Source organism: Phaseolus vulgaris, chromosome 3 (assembly GCF_051622355.1).
Source record: "Phaseolus vulgaris cultivar YP4 chromosome 3, ASM5162235v1, whole genome shotgun sequence".
NCBI lineage: Eukaryota > Viridiplantae > Streptophyta > Magnoliopsida > Fabales > Fabaceae > Phaseolus > Phaseolus vulgaris.
In genome coordinates, this window is record NC_143500.1 from 25,692,367 (window position 1) to 25,712,933 (window position 20,567).

At 44.9% G+C, this 20,567-nt stretch overlaps 1 protein-coding gene across 3 annotated transcripts; it reads left to right on the plus strand.

Moving 5' to 3' along the window:
- Positions 1-14,241: 14,241 nt before the first annotated feature.
- LOC137806770 (ubiquitin-like-specific protease ESD4) lies at positions 14,242-20,334 on the plus strand. 3 transcript variants are annotated; one of them, XR_011080409.1, is made up of 10 exons: positions 14,245-15,467; positions 15,663-15,739; positions 15,820-15,913; positions 16,045-16,143; positions 17,222-17,314; positions 17,408-17,527; positions 18,362-18,465; positions 19,237-19,309; positions 19,756-20,000; positions 20,185-20,334. XR_011080409.1 is itself a non-coding variant. In XM_068607044.2 (9 exons), the coding sequence occupies exons 1-9, from the start codon at positions 14,634-14,636 to the stop codon at positions 19,816-19,818; spliced, it is 1,557 nt and encodes a 518-aa protein (XP_068463145.1). In that variant the 5' UTR covers positions 14,242-14,633; the 3' UTR covers positions 19,819-20,237. The 3 variants fall into 3 exon arrangements, 1 of the variants encoding a protein (XP_068463145.1); XM_068607044.2 differs by having other exon boundaries at positions 14,242-15,467; positions 19,756-20,237; XR_016519614.1 differs by lacking the exon at positions 18,362-18,465 and having other exon boundaries at positions 19,756-20,237.
- The last annotated feature ends 233 nt before the right edge of the window (positions 20,335-20,567 follow it).

The window sequence follows — 20,567 nt, forward strand, 5'->3', positions numbered from 1 at the left end:
AAGAAAGATATTACATTTTGTTGGAATGAAAAGCATGAACAAGCCTTTCAAAGGCTAAAGGCTCAACTTACCAATGCACCCATTCTAGTTCTACCAAATTTTACTAAAACTTTTGAGTTAGAATGTGATGCATCGGGGGTTGGCATAGGTACAGTTTTGTTACAAGGTGGGCATCCAATTGCTTATTTTAGTGAAAAACTTCATGGAGCCACCCTTAACTACCCCGCCTATGACAAAGAGCTCTATGCACTTGTGAGGGCCTTAAAAACATGGGAACACTATCTTGTTTGAAAAGAATTTGTTATTCATAGTTGATCCGGTCGGTCATCGGTTTAGGGTGACGTCAGCGACTGATGGCCACGTGGGTCGTTCTTAGTGGGACATGTGGGCCAGGGAAGCTGATGTGTCTTGAAGGGGGTGATCAGGCGGAGATCGGTGATCAGAGGGGATGCACGATCATCGTCTAAATGAGCCACGAGGCTGATCGGTCGTCGTGTCGCACGCAGTTAAGCTGGGAACGAGAAGGGATTCCCGGTGAGAGCGTTGCATGCGAGCCTTGTGTGGCAGAGTATCAGAGATCAGAGAGGTTATGCGCTTTGCGATACCATGCATGAGAGTGGTCTAAGGGAGCTAGCAGTCGGTCGATGATTGAGGCTCTCTTAGCCCATAACGTGCATGGGACAAAACAAGAGGTGATCGTTCACGCGACAGGTGATGCCTGGTATGCGCGCTTGTCCAAGTCGCACCTGGTACTCACGCTGAGACTGCACGAGACACCCAATGAAACAAACACGCTAAGTTACTTCGTACACGAATAACTTGGGCACGCGGCAGGGTATATAAAGGCATTCCACGCTCATTGCGAAGGTACGCTTTCATTGTGGCAAGTGACTAGTTTTACACAGAGAGAGAAAGGGGAGAATCACAGAGTGCACGAGTCTCACTGAGATTCTGAGTACACGATTCTTTGGTGGTCTTGTTTGACTGACTTGAGCGTCGGAGTGCAATCGGCCGCTAGAGGCGCCGTTTGTGGTGTTTTCGCAGGTTCGCTCGGAGCTGGTTGGAACGTGCTTGCGGAAGACGGAGTTTGACGTGGCGAGGCCTTAAACGATCAAGTCACCTACAAGATCATTTGGCACCCACCATGGGGCCGTGTGAATTTGTGATCCCATCCACTTTGCTGTTAATCTTCGTTTGATCTTGAGATTCTTTGTTGAAAGAATGAGGAAGACAAGGCAAACATCACCCGCGCCATCAGCTGAAGGAGAAACTGTGACGATGGCGCAAGTCTTGGAGATAATGCGAGCGCTGCAAGATGATGTAGCGGCATCAAGAGTGGAGCAAGAAAGGATGCAAGCGGACTTGGCTGCATCGCAAGGCAGGAATGAAGAATTAAATCGAGTTAACGAAGAATTGCGCAAGACATTGCATGCGCAGAAGGAACGGGTGGCGGAGGAAGGAGTGGCACCGCCCCCGTCTCCCCCAGTGTCTTTCCCATGCCTTTCTCATCCGAGATCATGGGTGCAGTGGTGCCACCAGGCTTGGTGGGGGTGAAGGCCTCGTTTACAAGGGTGAAGGATCCCGAAGCGCACTTGACGACGTTTCACACCCAAATGATGCTTTCTGGAGGCTCAGATGCAGTATACTGCAAATTGTTCATAAGCACCCTGAGCGGGATTGCGCTGGAGTGGTTCGTGAGCCTACCAGATGGACACATCACTTCGTTTCAACAATTTTCGAAGCTGTTCATGGAGCAGTATATCGTGAACAGGACACCTCTAGTGGTGTCGTATGACTTGTTCGACGTCCGCTAGAGCCAAGGCGGGTCCCTCCGGGACTACCTCAGCCGTTTTGGGGCTCAAGTGGTAAGGTTGCCCAGCAAGGATGAGGACATGCTGGTGCATGCGTTCAAGAAAGGGGTTCTGGCGGGCCCTTTCAGTGAATCTTTAATCAGGAATCGCCCCAGCATCTTCGCGGAGATTAGGCGTCGTGCTGTGGCACATATCGCTGCCGAAACAGCAGTATCTGAGAAGAGGGAGAGCACGATCCCTACCAAGTCGCGCACAGGACCGAGCAGGACTCAGCAGCCGATGAGGGTGCACGAGGCCAAGGAAGGGAAGAAGGCTTAGGGAAAACCTCGCCCTTACGAGCCTCGAAGGGACCAGAATAGGGGGTGCACGAGGGAGAGCAACGCGCCCCCCAGGTTTGATTTTGTGGTGGAATTGGCGGAGCTGATCGCCATTCCTGCCATAGCCGCAAGGCTGCGAGCACCGGAGAAGACCGACAAGGTGCTGGGACGGAAGAAGAACGTGTGGTGTGAATTTCATCAGGCTTATGGCCACCCACTCCACACGTGCTTGGCATTGGGGCACCAACTCGCAGAGCTGGTGAAAAGTGGCTTTCTGAGCGACTACTTGCGTGAGATGCAAGGTGATCGAGCATCGGGGGCAACAGCGGAGGATCTGCAGCACGAAATGCCGGTGCACGGGGAGGTGCGCACTATCGCGGGAGGTTTCTCTGGAGGAGGATGTACGGCCTCTCAGAGAAAGAGGTACGCGCGATCGGTGATGGCAGTCGACTCGGTGGAGGAAGATCACTCCCCCGACGTCGACATTGTCTTCACCAAGGCAGATCTCCAGGACGTTGTGCCTCACGACAACGATCCCATAGTTATCTCCCTCGTCACGGCAGGGAGGAAGGTGCACAGGGTCTTCGTGGACCAAGGAAGCTCGACAGACGTAATGTTCTGGCCGACGTTCAGCAAGTTGCAGTTGTCCCCTGACCATCTGAAGCCATACCCGGGGTGTGTGTATGGCTTCACAGGGGACCAGGTGGAGGTGCGAGGCTATATAGAGCTGAGGACTACATTCACGGATGGTGTCGTGGCCCGCACCGAGAAAATTAAGTACTTGGTGGTCAATGCTCCATCCGCTTACAACATACGGTTAGGAAGGCCGACGCTCAACAGGTTGGGAATCGCCCCGTCAACGAGGCACCTGAAGCTGAAGCTGCCATCGATGGAGGGGGTGGTGATCACCATTAAATCAGATCAAAAGGAAGCCCGCCGCTGTTACGAGAACAGCCTCAAGCAGCGGAGGAATGTGTGCCATGTTACTTCGACGCCGCCGTCGGGAGTGGACGAGAGGCGAGCAGAGGTCGCAACGTTGGTAAGAGGCACGTGGGGTGACGTGGAGATGGAGGAAGCGGTGCTCGGGGACTCGGGAAATGCCTAAGATAAAGTTGAGAGAGAAAGCGCGATCGCAGCTCGCGAGTCTGGGATCGCGAGGGCAGTCATCGCCAGTGAAAGAAGACCCCACCCGGCTGAAAGGTGGGTGGAGACGGAGATCGGGGGAAAAAAGTTCAAGTTGGGAGGACCGCTCAGCGAGGACGCACGACGGAAGATCTCCGGGGTGATTGAGAAGAACATGGATGCGTTCGCATGGTCAGCCTCAGACATGCCAGGTATTGACCCGGACTTCCTCTGCCATCGCCTGGCGATGGACCCTCAGGTCCGACCGGTACGACAAAGGAGGAGGAAGTTCAATGAGGAGAGGAGGCAGGTGATCCACGAGGAAACCCACAAACTCTTGGCCGCGGGGCATATCAGAGAAATCCAGTACCCAGAGTGGCTGGCCAATGTGGTGCTGGTGAAGAAGTCAAACGGCAAGTGGAGGATGTGCGTGGATTTCACCGATCTCAACAAGGCATGCCCCAAGGACTCCTATCCCCTGCCCAGCATAGACGCCCTGGTGGATAGCGCATCAGGATGCCAGCTTATGAGTTTCTTAGATGCATTTTCGGGCTATAACCAGATCAGGATGCATCCGTTGGACGAGTGCAAAACCGCGTTCATGACCGAGCGGTCTTGTTACTGCTATAAGGTAATGCCGTTCGGGTTGAAGAATGCGGGGGCCACCTATCAAAGGTTGATGGATAGAGTGCTCTCGCAGATGCTGGGGAGGAACGTGCAGGCTTATGTCGATGGCATGGTAGTGACCTCACGGGGGAAGGAGCAACATGTCACTGATCTGGAGGAATTATTTACAACAATCGCCAAATACGGGTTGAAGCTCAACCCAGAGAAATGTATTTTCGGCATGGAAGCGGGAAAGTTTCTTGGTTTCCTCTTAGCTGAGCGGGGGATCGAGGCGAATCCTGAGAAATGTGCGGCGATCATGGCAATGAGGAGCCCAGCGTCGGTGAAGGAGGTGCAGCAACTCACCGGTCGGCTGGCGGCATTGTCGCGATTCATGTCCGCTGGAGGAGAGAAGGGTCATCCTAACTTCCACTGTCTCAAGCGGAATAGCAGGTTCGTGTGGACTGAAGAATGTGAGGAGGCATTCGTTAAGCTAAAGGAATATTTGGCAAGCCTGCCGGTACTGTGCAAGCCACAGGCGGGCGCCCCTCTCTGTTTGTACTTTGTTGTAACGGAGAGGGCGGTCAGATCAGTTCTGGTCCAAGAGCAAGACCAGGTCCAGAGACCTATTTATTTTGTAAGTAAGGTGTTGCAAGGTCCTGAAGTAAGGTATCAGGCCCTGGAGAAGGCAGCTCTGGCGGTGGTTTTCTCGGCGAGGAGGCTACGCCACTACTTTCACAGCTTCACGGTCGTAGTGATGACTGATCTCCCCATCCAGAAGGTGCTGAAGAAGCCAGATGTAGCCGGGAGAATGGTGAAATGGGCCGTAGAGCTATCTGAGTTCGATATCAGATATGAGCCCCGAGGACCGATCAAGGGGCAGGTGTTTGCGGACTTCGTCGTCGATTTGTCGTTGGGCGCTGCACCATCGGAGGGCTCGATTTTCCGATGGGTCTTATCGGTGGATGGATCCTCCAACCAACAAGGGAGTGGCGCGGGGGTCATCCTGGAAGGCCCAAACGGAGTGCTGATCGAGCAGTCTCTGCGTTTCGCCTTCAAAGCCAGCAACAACCAGGCAGAGTACGAGGCCCTGATCGCCGGTATGTTGCTGGCAAGAGAGATGGGAGCGAGAAGATTAATGGCCAAAACCGATTCCCTGTTGGTCACCGGGCAGGTAATGGGAGAGTTCCAGGCCAAAGACCCACAGATGGCTGCATACCTCGAGTATGTGCACACCTTGAAGGTGTCCTTTGCAGCATTTGAGTTGATCCACGTGCCGAGAGAACAAAATGCTAGAGCCATCTTGCTCGCCAAGCTAGCCAGCTCGGGCAAAGGGGGAAGGTAGAGGACCGTCATTCAAGAGACGTTGAAGGTGCCTCGCGCGTTCGTAACGGACAATCAGGTGCTGCAGGTGTGCAAGTCGTATGAGCGTATAGCGATCGGTCATCGATCTCTCACTCAAGAAACCTTGAGAGCGCCGAGAGTGAGAGCGCGACCGATGATATCCGACGAGGTGATGGAAGTTGACGCTGCTGGAAGGGCTGACACGTGGATAACGCCGTACCAGCGGTATTTGGCGGATGGGGTGCTTCCGCTGGAGCCAACGGAGGCAAAGAGGATAAAGAAAAGCTCGAGCAAATTCACTCTCATCGATGGGGATCTCTTCAGGTTCGGATTCACCCATCCGGTGTTAGTATGCGTGAACGGGGAGCAGTGCACGAGGATTATGTCAGAGCTCCACGAGGGAATATATGGGAGCCACGTCGGCGGTCACGCCTTGGCGGGTAGAGTTCTCCGTGCTGGGTACTACTGGCCAACGCTGAGGGAAGATTGTGTGGGCTATGCTCAGCATTGCAAGCAGTGCCAGCAACACGCAGATTGGCACAAGGTGCCCCCTGAAGAGCTGAGGTCGATTCACAGCCCCTGGCCATTCCACACTTGGGGAATCGACATCTTGGGACCGTTTCCCCTGGCGATCCGGCAGATGAAGTTTCTGACCGTCGCCATCGAATATTTCACGAAGTGGGTGGAGGCAGAGTCGGTCGCGCAGATCACCGCTCACAAGGTTCAACAGTTTGTGTGGAAAAATGTTGTGTGTCGTTTCGGAGTGCCCAAGCGTTTGGTTTCTGACAATGGCACCCAGTTTACAAGTCACCAGCTGAGGAACCTGTGCAAGGAGGTGGGGATACAGCAGGTGTTCGCCTCGGTCGAACACCCTCAAACGAACGGGCAGGTAGAATCGGCCAACCGAGTACTACTCAGAGGGCTGAAAAGAAGGTTAGAAAAGGCCAAGGGAATGTGGGCGGAGGAAGTTCCCAGGATCGTGTGGGCCTATCACACCACTCTGCAATCTAGCACCCATGAGACACCTTTCAGCTTGGTCTATGGGTCAGACGCTATGATCCCTGTGGAGATACAAGAAAATTCACCAAGATTTCTGAATTTTGTGGCCGAGAAGTCCAACGAGGAGAGAAAGGTGAACTTAGACCTTTTGGACGAGGTACGAGAAGAAGCCAGGGTCAGTGCTGAAGTTGTGAAGAGAAGGGTGGAACGAAGGCACCACTCCAAGGTGAGGCCAAGGCAGTTCCAGGAGGGAAATCTGGTGATGAGGAAAGCGCATCAGCACGAGATGGAAAACAAGTTGTCCCCCAAGTGGACTGGCCCGTTCAAAGTGGTGGAAACATTGGAGAACGGCGCTTATCGGCTGGAGACCTTGGATGGGGGGCCGATCCCCAGAACGTGGAACACCATGCATTTAAAACTCTATTTTAGTTAAAGATTGTAGAGTAGCTGCGCTTTCGCGCCAGTACAAACAGTTTGAACAAGTTCAAGGGGGCACTTTTTCCCCAGAAATAAAAAGAGGTTATCAGTATAAGAGTTTGCAAAGTTTTAAATTTAAAAGCCTCCTTGCCCCAGGCGCGAGCGCAGGCGATCGGTTAGGCCTCCCTCGCCCCAGGCGCGAGCGTGGGCAACCGGTTCAAAGTCCTCCTCACCCCAGGTGTGAGTGCAGGCAGCTAAGGTTCGAAACGCCAGGGGCGCTAGTAAGCCCAAGAGGGGAAAGGAAGGATTCGAGAAACGCCTTTACCCAAGTGGCATAGCGTCAATATTGGCTCGGTAGAACTCTTAGTCAAACCCCTTCTCACCCCAGGAATGAGAAGGTGGGAGCACCACCCGAGGTTCTAAGGTTCGATGGCCTTGGGGCGGGCAAGAGGGGTTGTCGAGAAACACTCTTCCCCCAAAACAGGGCATCATCCTAGACTGATCGGCGTGGAAGTCCTCTATGCACTTAGCGCAAGAGCGACGAGAAATCTAGAAAGGTACAAGGAGAAAGCAGAGGCACGATGACTGGTGGGTGGTTGCGTATGGCCCCCCGATCGTTCATCATAATGTCAAGAACGATCGTCAAGCATTGTTAGTAGCGGTCAAAGGTAGAAATAGAAAGTACGGGGGAGGATCGCGCTAAGACCGAATAAGTTAGCAACTAAATACGTACACAGCAGTAAGAAGAAAGAAGGTACTAAATATATGCAGTAAAGAGTTCTTATGTTCAAAAGTTTATACAAGAAAAAGAAAGGCGAAGGCTGTAGATGATCAGGGACGAACGACCTTGCCGTCCACCACCTCAAACTCTATAGATAGCTGGGAGCGGTCGACCTCTGGGAAAGCATACTTGAGTTGCTCGAGGGCAAAGTCAAAACCCTCAGCGAAAGTATCAGCTGCCTCTTCCCAAAGCTTGGCCTTCTCAGCCTCGAACCCAGCCTTGTCGGTCTCGAGCACGACCTTCTCGGTGGTCAGGGTGGCAATGGCAGACTCGGCTTCTTTGAGCCTCCGATCGCTCGTAGCAAGAGCCTCCGCCAAATTCACGTTCTGTTGGCGCATGTAGGCGTTCTCAGCCTCAAGTTTAAGGGCCTTACCTGTGGTATCCAACAGCTCAAAGTCGAGCGCGGCGACGACATCCCCCATCAGCATCTCAGTTTTGATAGTCTCTTGGACTTGCTGGGCGCACCCTAGTTTGGCTTCCTCCAACATGTCTTTCAGCATACCGTTGGTATTCTGCAAAGCCTCATAGTCGCTTTGAAGCGACTCCTGTTGACTGAGCAGTTCTTTCATCTCACCCTCCAGTTTTTCGAGGCGGCGATGCTGTGTGGAGAATTCCAGAGAGAGCACCATCTGACGAGCCAACTGGAGGTCCACCTCGCTGGAGATCCACCTCGTTGGCGCTCCACTTAACTAGCTCGTGATTCTGGAGCAGTTGTTTGGTCAGTCGGAGAACCCTGGTCAGCCCCTCAGAGTTGGAGCCCGTTGCTTGGAAGGAGCTCTCGCCACCACCCTCGGTTGTGGTGGCGGAGTCTTGAGGGCACGGTGATGGTAGGGGGCATGGAGTTCCCTCCGAGCGAGCGACCCCGCTCCCAGCTGCTTGAGTCGGTGGGGGTGACTTTGTTGGGGGCGGGGAGGGATGGGGGGCTGGTGAAGGAAGGCGCTCAGGGGAAGCCTGCGCTTGAGGGATCAGATTAGCATCTCCCTCAAGGCCCTCGACTCCCCTCTTTCTTCGTTGGACCAGGGGGGACCCAGAGCTCTCCTCTTCGACAGATATAACGGTGGTGGGAGCCTTCACCGACCGTTTTCTCTTCTTATCACCCCTAGTCTCGCGCCCTTCAGCTGGCGCGACCGACATGGGGGAGGCGGGAATGGGCTCGGCGATCGCCTCCACTTCAGAAGGCGCCTCGGTGGCTCGTCGACTCCTGGCTAGAGCAAGCAATCTTTGTCATCTTTCCTTATCAAAAGTCATATCTGCATCAGTCCAACATGGCAAAGGGTTAGCATGCAAAGGCTCAAGAAAGCATATCAAGCACAGAAAGATAGTCGGCGAATGCATGTATAAAGGGTACGTTGGACAAACGCGAAGTCGCATGCCCAGAGAGGTGGCAAGTAAAAAGGAAGGAAAGATGACAAACCAATGTATTTTTCGAGCTTTTCAGCATCAAACTCGTGCTTAATGAGGGTGGAAGAGCCAAACTTGGCGCCCAAGCTCGAGAGGAGGCCGCACAGCTCGCGCTCGTATGGGGCCATGACCTCCAACCCTCGGGGTTTCCTAAACTCCACTTGCGGGACCCAGTAGAGGGGAAAGCCCTCGAGAAGGGCAGGGTTGTGCTCGTTGGAGGTGATCATGTAGAATCTGCCCTTCCAATCCTTGAAGAACTGCTGGTACAAACCCAAGATCACCCTCCCTGTCACGCCATTCAAGCTGACCCACGACCTATCACCCGGGTTCTTGGCCTCAAAGAAGTAGAGGAAGACATCGGTCGATGGAGGGTGCCCGAAATGGTTGCATAAGATTTCGAACTTCCGGATGAAGCCCCAAGCGTTCGGATGGAGTTGGCAAGGAGCGACGTTCAGCTCAGTGAGGAGTTCCTTCTCGAAGAAGGTGAAGGGAAGGCGGAGGCGCAGCCTCTTGAAGATGGCTGAGTAGATGAAGGTGAATGGCACCCCGTTGGTGGCCCTATCATCCACACATATTGGCATGCCTCGGGGGGGATGCGCACGCCCAAGTTTCGATCATCCTCCCTGTCGATAGCGCATGAAGGCTCATCCGCAACGCCCTTCAGCAAGGTAGCGAAATGATCAGCGGGAAGCTGGTTAGATGTTTCGGCAAGCAAGTGGAGGGGAGCCCACTAGTACGCCTGCGCGTAGCCTTGTGGAGGAAGCGTCGCCCTGGATGGCGTACTCGCCGAGGGAGTTGCACTCGTCGAGGGCGATGAAGGTGCACTGGCGGAAGGCTGTGCACCAGAAGATGAGGTAAGGCGCGCGGTGGTTTTTGTGCGAGCCATTGTCAGTAGCTACAATGGAGAAAGAAAGAAAAAGGTGAGGAATCAATGAAAAACAAGATCAAGACGAAGGGAGCAAAATGCTATGGTTCGAAAGGGGTAGAAGAATGAAAATGACGAAGAGAAAGAAGAAGCGAAACACAGGAAAACCAGAGGAGGTCTTGGTACAGTGCAGAAAAGGAAAAAACAACCCATGATGTATGCACAATGCAGTTTTTGAGCAATGCAATCGGTAGAAGGTTTTCAAATATGCCATAGATAAAGAAAGGGAGTACCTTTTTGTGATCACGAACGGTTTCTGGTAGCCTGAGAATGGAGAAGATGAATCGCAGAAGGAGGGTTCGAGAGTTGCAGAGAAACGTGTTGGGGAAGATAATGGAACAGTAGAGGCGCGTAAGTTTTTGAACAAGGGAACTGCAAACGACGTTTCACGCTAGCCATTGATGCGCACACGTGTCGCAAGATTAGGGAAGGAAAGCGTAACGTCACTTAAAGCACAACACATGATGTGGCAAGTGACGTGGCGTCACTTGCCACGTGGCCACCGAGAACAGGCACTTAGTCTCTTCGCTGAGAACGAGTACGCAGCTCGAGACTTGGGGGATTGTGATCTGGTCGGTCATCGGTTTAGGGTGACGTCAGCGACTGATGGCCACGTTGGCCGTTCTTAGTGGGACATGTGGGCCAGGGAAGCTGATGTGTCTTAAAGGGGGTGATCAGGCGGAGATCGGTGATCAGAGGGGATGCGCGATCATCGTCTAAATGAGCCACGAGGCTGATCGGTCGTCGTGTCGCACGCAGTTAAGCTGGGAACGAGAAGGGATTCCCGGTGAGAGCGTTGCATGCGAGCCTTGTGTGGCAGAGTATCAAAGATCAGAGAGGTTATGCGCTTTGCGATACCATGCATGAGAGTGGTCTAAGGGAGCTAGCAGTCGGTCGGTGATTGAGGCTCTCTTAGCCCATAACGTGCATGGGACAAAACAAGAGGTGATCGTTCATGCGACAGGTAATGCCTGGTATGCGCGCTTGTCCAAGTCGCACCTGGTACTCACGCTGAGGCTGCACGAGACACCCAATGAAACAAACACGCTAAGTTACTTCGTACACGAATAACTTGGGCGTGCGACAGGGTATATAAAGGCATTCCACGCTCATTGCGAAGGTACCCTTTCATTGTGGCAAGTGACTAGTTTTACACAGAGAGAGAAAAGGGAGAATCATAGAGTGCACGAGTCTCACTGAGATTCTGAGTAAACGATTCTTTGGTGGTCTTGTTTGACTGACTTGAGCGTCGGAGTGCAATCAGCCGCTAGAGGCGCCGTTTGTGGTGTTTTCGCAGGTTCGCTCGGAGCTGGTTGGAACGTGCTTGCGGAAGACGGAGTTTGACGTGGCGAGGCCTTAAACGATCAAGTCACCTGCAAGATCAATAGTGACCATGAGTCTTTAAAATATTTGAAAGGCCAACACAAGCTCAATAAAAGGCATGCAAAGTGGATGGAATTTCTTGAACAATTTCCTTATGTCATCAAATACAAGAAGGGAAGCACAAATATAGTGGCAGATGCTCTCTCAAGGAGACATGTGCTCTTTTCAAAACTTGGTGCTCAAATTCTTGGATTTGACAACATAAAAGAACTTTATCAAGAAGACCAAGACTTTGCATCTATCTTTGCTAAATGTGAACATAGAGCACAAGAAGGTTACTATGTGACCAAGGGGTATCTTTTTTAAAGAAGGCAAACTTTGTATTCCCCAAGGTACACATAGAAAACTTATTGTAAAAGAATCACATGAAGGGGGTCTCATGGGCCATTTTGGAGTTGACAAAACTCTATCTTTTAAAAGGAAAATTTTATTGGCCACACATGAGAAAGGATGTCCAAAGACATTGTTCTAGATATATTCATGTTTAAAAGCCAAATCTAGAACAATGCCTCATGGACTATATACCCCTTTACCGATTGCAAATGCTCCTTGGGAAGATATTAGCATGGATTTCATCTTAGGACTTCCTAGGACTGCAAGAGGTCATGACTCCATCTTTGTGGTAGTGGATCGCTTTAGTAAAATGTCACATTTTATTCCTTGCCACAAAGTGGATGATGCTCAAAATATTTCTAGACTTTTCTTTAGAGAAGTGGTGAGACTTCATGGTTTACCAAGAAGTATAGTATCTAATAGAGATCCAAAGTTTATAAGCCTTTTTTGGAAAACCCTTTGGGGAAAACTTGGCACAAGACTACAATTTTCAACATCTTGTCATCCTCAAACAGATGGCCAAACCAAAGTAGTCAACAGATCTCTTGGTACTATGCTTAAGGCAATCATGAAGGGTAATCACAAATCTTGGGATGAGTACCTTCCCCATATTGAGTTTGCTTACAATAGAGTAGTTCACAAAACTACTAATGTTTCTCCTTTTGAAGTTGTATATGGATTTAACCCTCTTACTCATTTGGATTTGTTACCTCTTCCTAATCCACAAGAATTTGTGCATAAGGAAGGAGTTATCAAAGCCGAATTTGTTAAGAAATTACATGAGAAGGTTAAAATACAAATACAACAACAAAATGAGAAGTATGCCAAATACAACAATAAGAGGAAGAGAGAAATAATTTTTGAGGAGGGAGACTTAGTTTGGCTTCATTTTAGAAAGGATAGATTTCCTACTAAGAGAAAATCCAAACTTAGTCCCCGTGGTGATGGACCCTTTCAAATCCTCAAGAAAGTCAATAATAATGCTTACAAATTGGAATTACCTATTGAATATGGAGTACATGATACCTTTAATGTGATTGATTTATCTCCTTTCGTAGGTACCAATGAAGAAGAGGACGATTTGGATTTGAGGACAAATCCTTTCCAAGGGGGAGGGGATGATGGAAGAGGGCCAAACACCACTTCAAAGGAAGGCCAAACACAAAGACATATGGGACCAACTACAAGGGCAATGGCCAAGAGGCTTGATGAGGATTGGGACACTGCCACTGATAGCAGAGAAACTTACCTTACATGTTCCAAGAGGTCCAAAATCAAGCGTAGCATAGTCTTTAAATTCTTGTCAAAGTAGTATAGGAATTTTCTTTTGTAAAATGTAATTAGGATGAATTTTGGTTCTTAAAAACCAACCTAAGTTAGATTAAGGTTACTAGAACCTTCTATCTAACTTAGGTCGGTCACCTTAAGGCGCTTGAATCATCACTTTGGTTCACGCTTGCCATGTGACTCCTTAGGCGTCACATTAGCATTTCATTTGGCTAGCATTCCATTGTCATTGACTCTTCATTTCCGGTCCTCCAAGCTTATATAAGGAGGAGCCTCCCTCATGTATTCTTAAGATTAATTTGAGTAATGAAATGTTGCCAAAATGTGCCATTCTTACTCCCTTGCCTAAAATCTCTCAGGATTTAGGTTTTAATCTTCAAACCTTTCACCTACAAAGAGAGTTGCCCGAACCTCTCTCACTCTCCTACTGCTCGTGCACCTCCAAGGCTACCAAAACTCTTAGGAGAGCCTTGTTCCACCAACAATCCATTGAAGCATCCGCAAATTCCACCTAAAAAACGCTAGGATGAAGAGCTCAAGCTATCAAAGAAGGCCAACGGGAAGTGGAGAATGTGCGTCGATTTCACGGATTTGAACAAGGCTTGTCCTAAGGATTCATATCCGCTGCCCAGCATCGACGCCTTGGTGGATAGCGCATCAGGCTGCCGACTTCTCAACTTTCTGGATGCCTTCTCGGGGTATAACCAAATTCGTATGCACCCTCGAGATGAAAGCAAGACGACGTTCATGACAGAGCTCTCCAACTATTGTTATAAGGTAATGCCTTTGGGCTTAAGAATGCAGGCGCAACCTATCAGAGACTAATGGAGGATCCTGACCCCCATGATCGGGCGGAATGTGCAAGCATACGTGGATTACATAGTCGTCACCTCGAAGGAAAGAAATCAGCACGTCGCTGATTTAGAAGAGCTGTTCACCACAATAACTAAATATAATTTGAAGTTGAACCCTAAAAAGTACATGTTCATGATGAAAACAGAAAAATTCTTGGGATTTCTCCTCACTAAATAATTATTAATAATAATAAATATTTTTTTATAATAAAAAAATTATATAATAATTATATTAATTATAAAAAAATAAAGATAAAAATAATAATGTTATTTAATATAAAATATTTTTTTATCAAATATTTATAATTTTAAATATTTAAATATTCTTTTATTTAATTTTATATCATTTTCTGTTTTTTATGAAATAATTCTAATACATTACCTAAAATAATATTTCAATCACTAAAATTAATATTTTAATTAAAAATACATATAATTTATAGATAAATAAATTAAATTATTTTTTTAATAATTTTAAATACAAAATTAATTTTGTAAACTTACATTATTAATTAAAAAAATATAATTTTTATTATACTCATCACATTATTTACAAATTTTCATAAATTTTCTTTATTCTTTTTATAATATTTACCTTAATTCAAATAATATCACTTTCTTTAACACTTTTTCTTTAAATATCTCAAATCCTGGAAGCATTAAAGATAGAAAAGGGTGAAATTTGGGAAAGAAGGCTAGTTCTTGTTTGTGCCGCGAAAGAGAGAAGAAAGAGAAAGCAAAGCATAAAAGGCAAACGTCATCCTCGGCGGAACAAACGCGGAGGTGAATCGCCAACCAACAACGGATCCACACCACCTTTCACTCCCCACTCCAATTTCTCTTCTCATCTCTTCATGCCTTTCACCTTTCAATTTCTCGCGCTCAAACTCTTCCACCCGATTCCGTTTCCCTCATTTCTCAATTCCACCTTCTCACTCTCACACACCGCTTCTCATAAACCCTAACGCAACGTTTCTCTTCATCAACCTTTTCCTCTAGGGTTTCGCCCAATCCCCAATTCTCCCAACCCCCATCGGACATGCTCGTTCTCCGATGGCCGTCGTAACTAACAACGGCAAGCGCCGCCAGCATTGGCTCTCCGGGAATCATCACCTTCCATCTCCCAATTCCAAAAGGCCCAGACTGTCAACAACATCCGAAAACCACGCGCACTCCGTGTTATCCTCGAGTAGTATCGTTTCCAGAATTTCCAAATATCCCGAAGCCAAGCCACTGATGCGTAGGGAGGTTCACGCGCCGTGTAGTTCCCGTAAGTTTGCTTTTCCTACCTCTAATAGAATGAAATCGAGCTTGAATGCTAGTAGTAGCTATTGTGATCGCAAGGAAGATATTGGTAACGATGTGGGCAACATGCTAAGTGAAAATTACGAAAGGGCGAAAAATTCAGCCTTAGCTAGCATTCGGTTTGGGGAAAAGGGTAAGGAGGTGAATGAAGCGGATGATGATAGTCCCAAGGGCATGGTTTCCGAAGATTCGGGTGTGGAGGAGATTCGTTTTAGGGAAGACGGACGGGATGTGCGCTCTGTGGTGACGGAGCACAAGTGGCAAGAGGGTGATTTGGTTGTTATGGAAGTGAAGGATTCGGAAGCTAAGGATGTGCGTGCTGGTCATAATCAGCACTCAACTTCATCTGTGGTTTCTGAGTTGACTAACGGCGATTTGAATATTGTTAATGCTGTGAGGATGTTGGACACTCTGTCTTTAACTCCCGAGCGCGATCTTTCAGATGTTCATGCCTACAGGAAGTTGCTTGAGGCTGTTGACAAGCGCTCGGATACGATTAAGAGGCTGTCGGCTGAAATTAAGCTTAATGAGAAGCGTAGGTCCACCTTTAAATTGTTGCGCCCAAAGAAGGAACTAGTAGAGGTAAAGACTTGTTAACTGCCCCATGTTTCTATATTTTGTCTGATTAGGCTGTAATTATTGCTTAGGTTTATGATTTTCTCTTCGTTTTTTGTTCAATTTTTATGAATGATGCTTTGCAATGTGCCATTGTGTTATTAAGCCATAGGAAACAGTGTAAATGTTAGACATTTGACAAAATTTTAATATTGCTTTCAGGAAGTGCCATTGGAACCTTTTATTCCTCTTACTAAAGAGGAAGAAGTTGAGGTTGCACGTGCCTTTTCTGCAAACAGGTATGTTTTGAAATTTTGGCTATATGCAATTGACAAAGGCTTAACCTGTACCTTATCTTATTGAGGGCCTGCTTCTACAGGAGGAAGATCTTGGTTGCCCATGAGAAATCTTGCATTGAGGTCTCAGGAGAAAAATTTCAGTGCCTTCGACCTGGTGCATGGTTAAATGATGAGGTTACCTTGTTTGCTTATTGTTTGTTTAAACTATGTTGAATTAGTGAGGAAGGGAAGAAATTTAATATCTAGCTTAAAATTTCAATGTCACTAATTTGAAATTCGGTGATCTGCTACCTTTACCTTTGCAGGTAATAAATTTGTACCTTGAATTGCTGAAAGAGAGGGAGAGACGAGCGCCGCAGAAGTTTCTGAACTGTCATTTTTTCAATACCTTTTTCTACAAGAAGGTAGCTGGCTTTTACTATCCATATAAACTGAATAGTGCTTGCAAACACATTCATCTTTCGACCGTGGGCATGTTTTGTAGATTTATTTTGGGGCTCATTTCTTCTGTGGAAAGTAGCAGTAATGGAAACGTTTTCTGAGAAACATGTCTTAAAATGTTTTGCATTTTCAAATTATAAGATTCACGAACAATAATAAAACATAACATATATAGATATAGAAGACACAAAGACGAAAATTCACTATCAATGGCTAAAAAATATAAATCTTAAGAGCAATTTAACATAAATAAATTTCTATATATATTAGCATTATGAAGCCAAATAACAAAGTCACATAAGCTTCAGAGTAATTTTATTTTAGTTTCCAAAATATCTTGATTAGAAAAGATCTTTATCTAAATTTGATTAGAAAAATAAAAAAACTTTATTATAATGAATCTACATTTACTTGTCAATAAAGTTATTTTGGTTGTCAACTGCTTGACACAAATCCTTTATCTTGGTATGGGACTGACTATGTGATGATTAAGCTCACAGACAGAGTTCTAGCTATGGTGTTTAAAATTTGTTCATTGCCCTACGGTCCTACCAGTGCCTGATTAACCTGGAGTTTTTTTGGGGTTGGGGGTGTGGTTAAATCTACAAGTTTGATACAAACTGTTGAAAGAATTAGTGACAAAATAAGTCACGGAGGATGATAGTTCTCTGGTACCATGTTAGAAGAGAGACACCGAGGAATGTAATGAATTCCGTGTGTTGAGTAGATACATGAGTATTCTTATTTATAATGAAGAAAGGATACAATTGTAAAGAACAAAATTAATATCTAATAATGAGAAATATTTGGTAAGATATTTCCTTATCAAATCATATCATATCTCCCTATTTAATGTAATCAAATAATATCTTTAACACAAACCAATATGAATATGAGGAACAAGACTCTCCGATCCATGCCATAAGTAGGAGACATAGAAACATCCTGCATGTTATGCGTTTTGTTTTATCTATATTTGCTCTGCAATTTAGTCATATTGATCTAGCATTGGTGTTTTTATTTGTGAATTCTACTTACCAGTTAATAAGTGGCAAGAGCGGTTATGATTTCAAATCTGTGAGGAGATGGACCAGCCAAAAGAAACTGGGATATGGCCTACATGAATGTGATAAAGTAATTATGTTGAAGGAATTATCAATTTTTGCTTTTTCTATATTCATCTAAATTGGATTTCATGTTGACCTCTTATCTTTTTTTTTTTCTTAGATTTTTGTACCTATCCATAAAGAGATCCATTGGTGCTTGGCTGTTATCAATAAGAAAGATAAGAAATTTCAGTACTTCGATTCACTGAAAGGAATAGATACCCGTGTGATGGAAGTTCTGGTAAGTTTAACTGCAAGTTTGGTATTCCTATCTGCCTATTGCTGTAAAAGGATATTGGAAGTGATGACAGCGAGTTGGTGATAGTCGTGGAAAAATATTTGGTTTCAATCAAGAATCATCAACATTTTAATGATAATTCAATTCCCCACTATTTTTTTTACCCAATTTTGTATGTTTTCATTTTCAATATCTGTGATTTGAGTAATCGGATTCTATCCAATTATTTCTTCTCTTTTTGAACATCAAATAAGTGATAGACTAGTGTTATGTTTTCAATCTCACAAGGAAGAAGACATGCTTAAACTATTTAAAAATCAAATTCTATTCCTGCTTTAATTTTCACACTGCCCTTTAGTTTTTTTTTTTATATCTTTGGAGAATCTCCTGCTCTTCTCTTTGGATAAGGCACCTAAGATTAAACTTTAAATGGACATTAAACTTTTGGACAATGGATTTAGACATTGTGCGTATCTATAAATATACTTTTTGAGTTAGTTGTGTTTATGATCCTATTAGTTGTAAATTAGAATTATGTTAGATAAGCTAGTTTTAGGTAACATGAGATCTTCATTATACGATGCACACAAAATAAATCTGTTTTGCTTTGAGGAGGTGCCTAAGTGTGTCTCTGGATTGTGTCATGTTTTTAGACCTCACGGAGACAACATTTTCAAGGTTAGAAGAAATATATGTATGTCAGCACCCTCACGATTCCATTAAGTAACTAGTCTGTGTTTCTCATAGGACTTCATTTGATGGAAACTCAGGAAAAACATTAGATGTCTTCACATTTATGTGTGGCAATATGTGATATTTATCATTGATGTCTACCAGGCTAGCTATATTGTAGATGAAGTAAAGGACAAGACTGGAAAAGATATTGATGTAAGTTCTTGGGAAAAAGAATTTGTTGAAGACCTTCCTGAGCAGCAGAATGGGTTTGTTTTCTGATCATTAGTTAGCATTTCTGCCGTTTAAAAATGAAGAAATATCTTCTGTAATAAAAAATAACCGGTGGTAAATTCCCACTGCTGATGAATTATATATATCTTATTGGTGCAGACAGCTTTCCTTATATAACTAATCTATCTCGCAATTTCTAAATTCAAAATGAAATATTGTATAGATATAAAATATTAGAAAAGGGTGTTACTAAGGAAATGAAAGGGAGAAATATTTGTCATTGATTGGTTATAAGAAAACTGTCACCATAAATAGATTTTATGCATTGACCATATATTTTGAATTTATAGGAAGATCTATTTTTTTACACTTTGTTAACTAATTTGTTGGTTATTTATCATCAAGACTTTGTATGGATTATTATTCTCTGAAGGTAGTCATGGTGATTATTTGTTGTAGTTAGTAGTTACTATTAATGCATATGACTTTGTTCACCAGAGTTTTGATGGCAAAATTGCCCAATATATATAAATCTAGATCCTAAGTATTGATTATTTTAAGAAATCGATGTTTGCTTAGCATTGGATAAAGACTTTCTGAATAGTCTAACAAAGTTAATATAACTTCTATTGCACTATTGGAAATAATTTCTTTATTGGCGAGCTTGGTAGGACTTAAAATAAGAAATTTTTAGACATCAATACTTTACGAGTACAATCTTACTTTTCATTCTATTCTTTTGTAGCTCTGAACAGTATTTCCTGTAGTTTGTGGGCTAATTGTTTTCTATATTCAACTTAAAACAGGTATGACTGTGGGGTTTTTATGATCAAATACGCTGACTTCTGTAGCAGAAACTTGGGACTGTGTTTCAACCAGGTTGGATATTATAGTGTTCAATTTCTGTAAGAAAATCATGCCTTTGTTTTCTGTTCATTTTATAGCATTGAATTTTTATTTTTCCTGAAACCATTAACTTATTTGGTAAGTCATTTCATTCACCTGTTTGATAAGGAATACTCTCTTACTGTCAAAAAAGGTAGTTTGCATTGCTGCCAAGAGTTTTTGAATAATAGAACATTACAACAGTCAAATCTTCTAAATTTGCTTAAAATTTATTTTTTTAAGATTAAACATTGTATGTTGTGTATGGTGTGGCCAATAGCTGTTATAATACCTAAGTTGCGTTGCACAAAAAATTATCCAATGATTACTTTTTAAGTTAAGCCTCGCCATATTTGCTGAGGAAGGAAGGCACATTTTTTGTAACTATATTTTTCATGTGGTATCTGAATTGAATTCCCTTCCCATAATTTCATTTGTAGGAACACATGTCGTACTTTCGGCGGAGAACAGCTAAAGAAATCTTGAGATTAAGAGCTAACTAAGCTAAAGAATATTTCATCTGTATCTCCACATTGGATTTTTGGTCGTCAGAAAATTGAAAGTCATTATGTCAAATCAGTCTAGCACTTTCTGATGTATCTTGGCCATAACCATTCAAAAGTATTGGCATTTCTTAGATTGTGGACTGGACTGGACTGATTATGCACATCAGCCTGATATCCAGGTACACCATGTAGGTAGTGTAGTATGCAGTAGGTTGTATATGCTACGCAAAGGTGAATCATAGATGCGGCATAAGGTCGTGATTTTAATTATGTAACGATAACTATTCCCTCACCGTTTTTGGTGTTTAGAACTATTTGGGATCTTTTCTACTGAAATTTGAACTTGTTTGTGCCGTGATGCAGAGCCCTCGTATCAGGCGAATTAAGAGCAGTGAAGAGAACGGGGCATTACTTTAGTTTTGATCTTTTTTAGAATATGTTTAGAACAACTTAATTTTAGGAATTAGACTTTATTTTTAAAGTATATATATTTTCTTCTTTTTCATGTTTAAAGTGAACCTGGTTCAATTTTAAAATCTTCGGTATAGTGAATTTAATTTCAATTTAGATTTAAGTATCTGAAATGATGGTTTTATCCCTTACTTTCTCCGTATTTTAGAAAAGAAAGCAGATTGTTGAAATATTATGGATAGTATTCAATTTTAAACTCTTCTTTACCGGAAGAATGAAGGCAATATAAGACAAATTTTGAAAGAGATATATTTAAGCTGTACATTTACTTTTTT

Bases quoted from the DNA above. Each gene is read 5' to 3' on its own strand.
- LOC137806770 (XM_068607044.2), top strand. From the start codon at position 14,634: ATGGCCGTCGTAACTAACAACGGCAAGCGCCGCCAGCATTGGCTCTCC. The intron at 17,315-17,407 runs GTAATTATGTTG...TTTTTTTCTTAG, and splicing joins GCCTACATGAATGTGATAAA to ATTTTTGTACCTATCCATAA. The intron at 18,466-19,236 runs GTTTGTTTTCTG...AACTTAAAACAG, and splicing joins CTTCCTGAGCAGCAGAATGG to GTATGACTGTGGGGTTTTTA.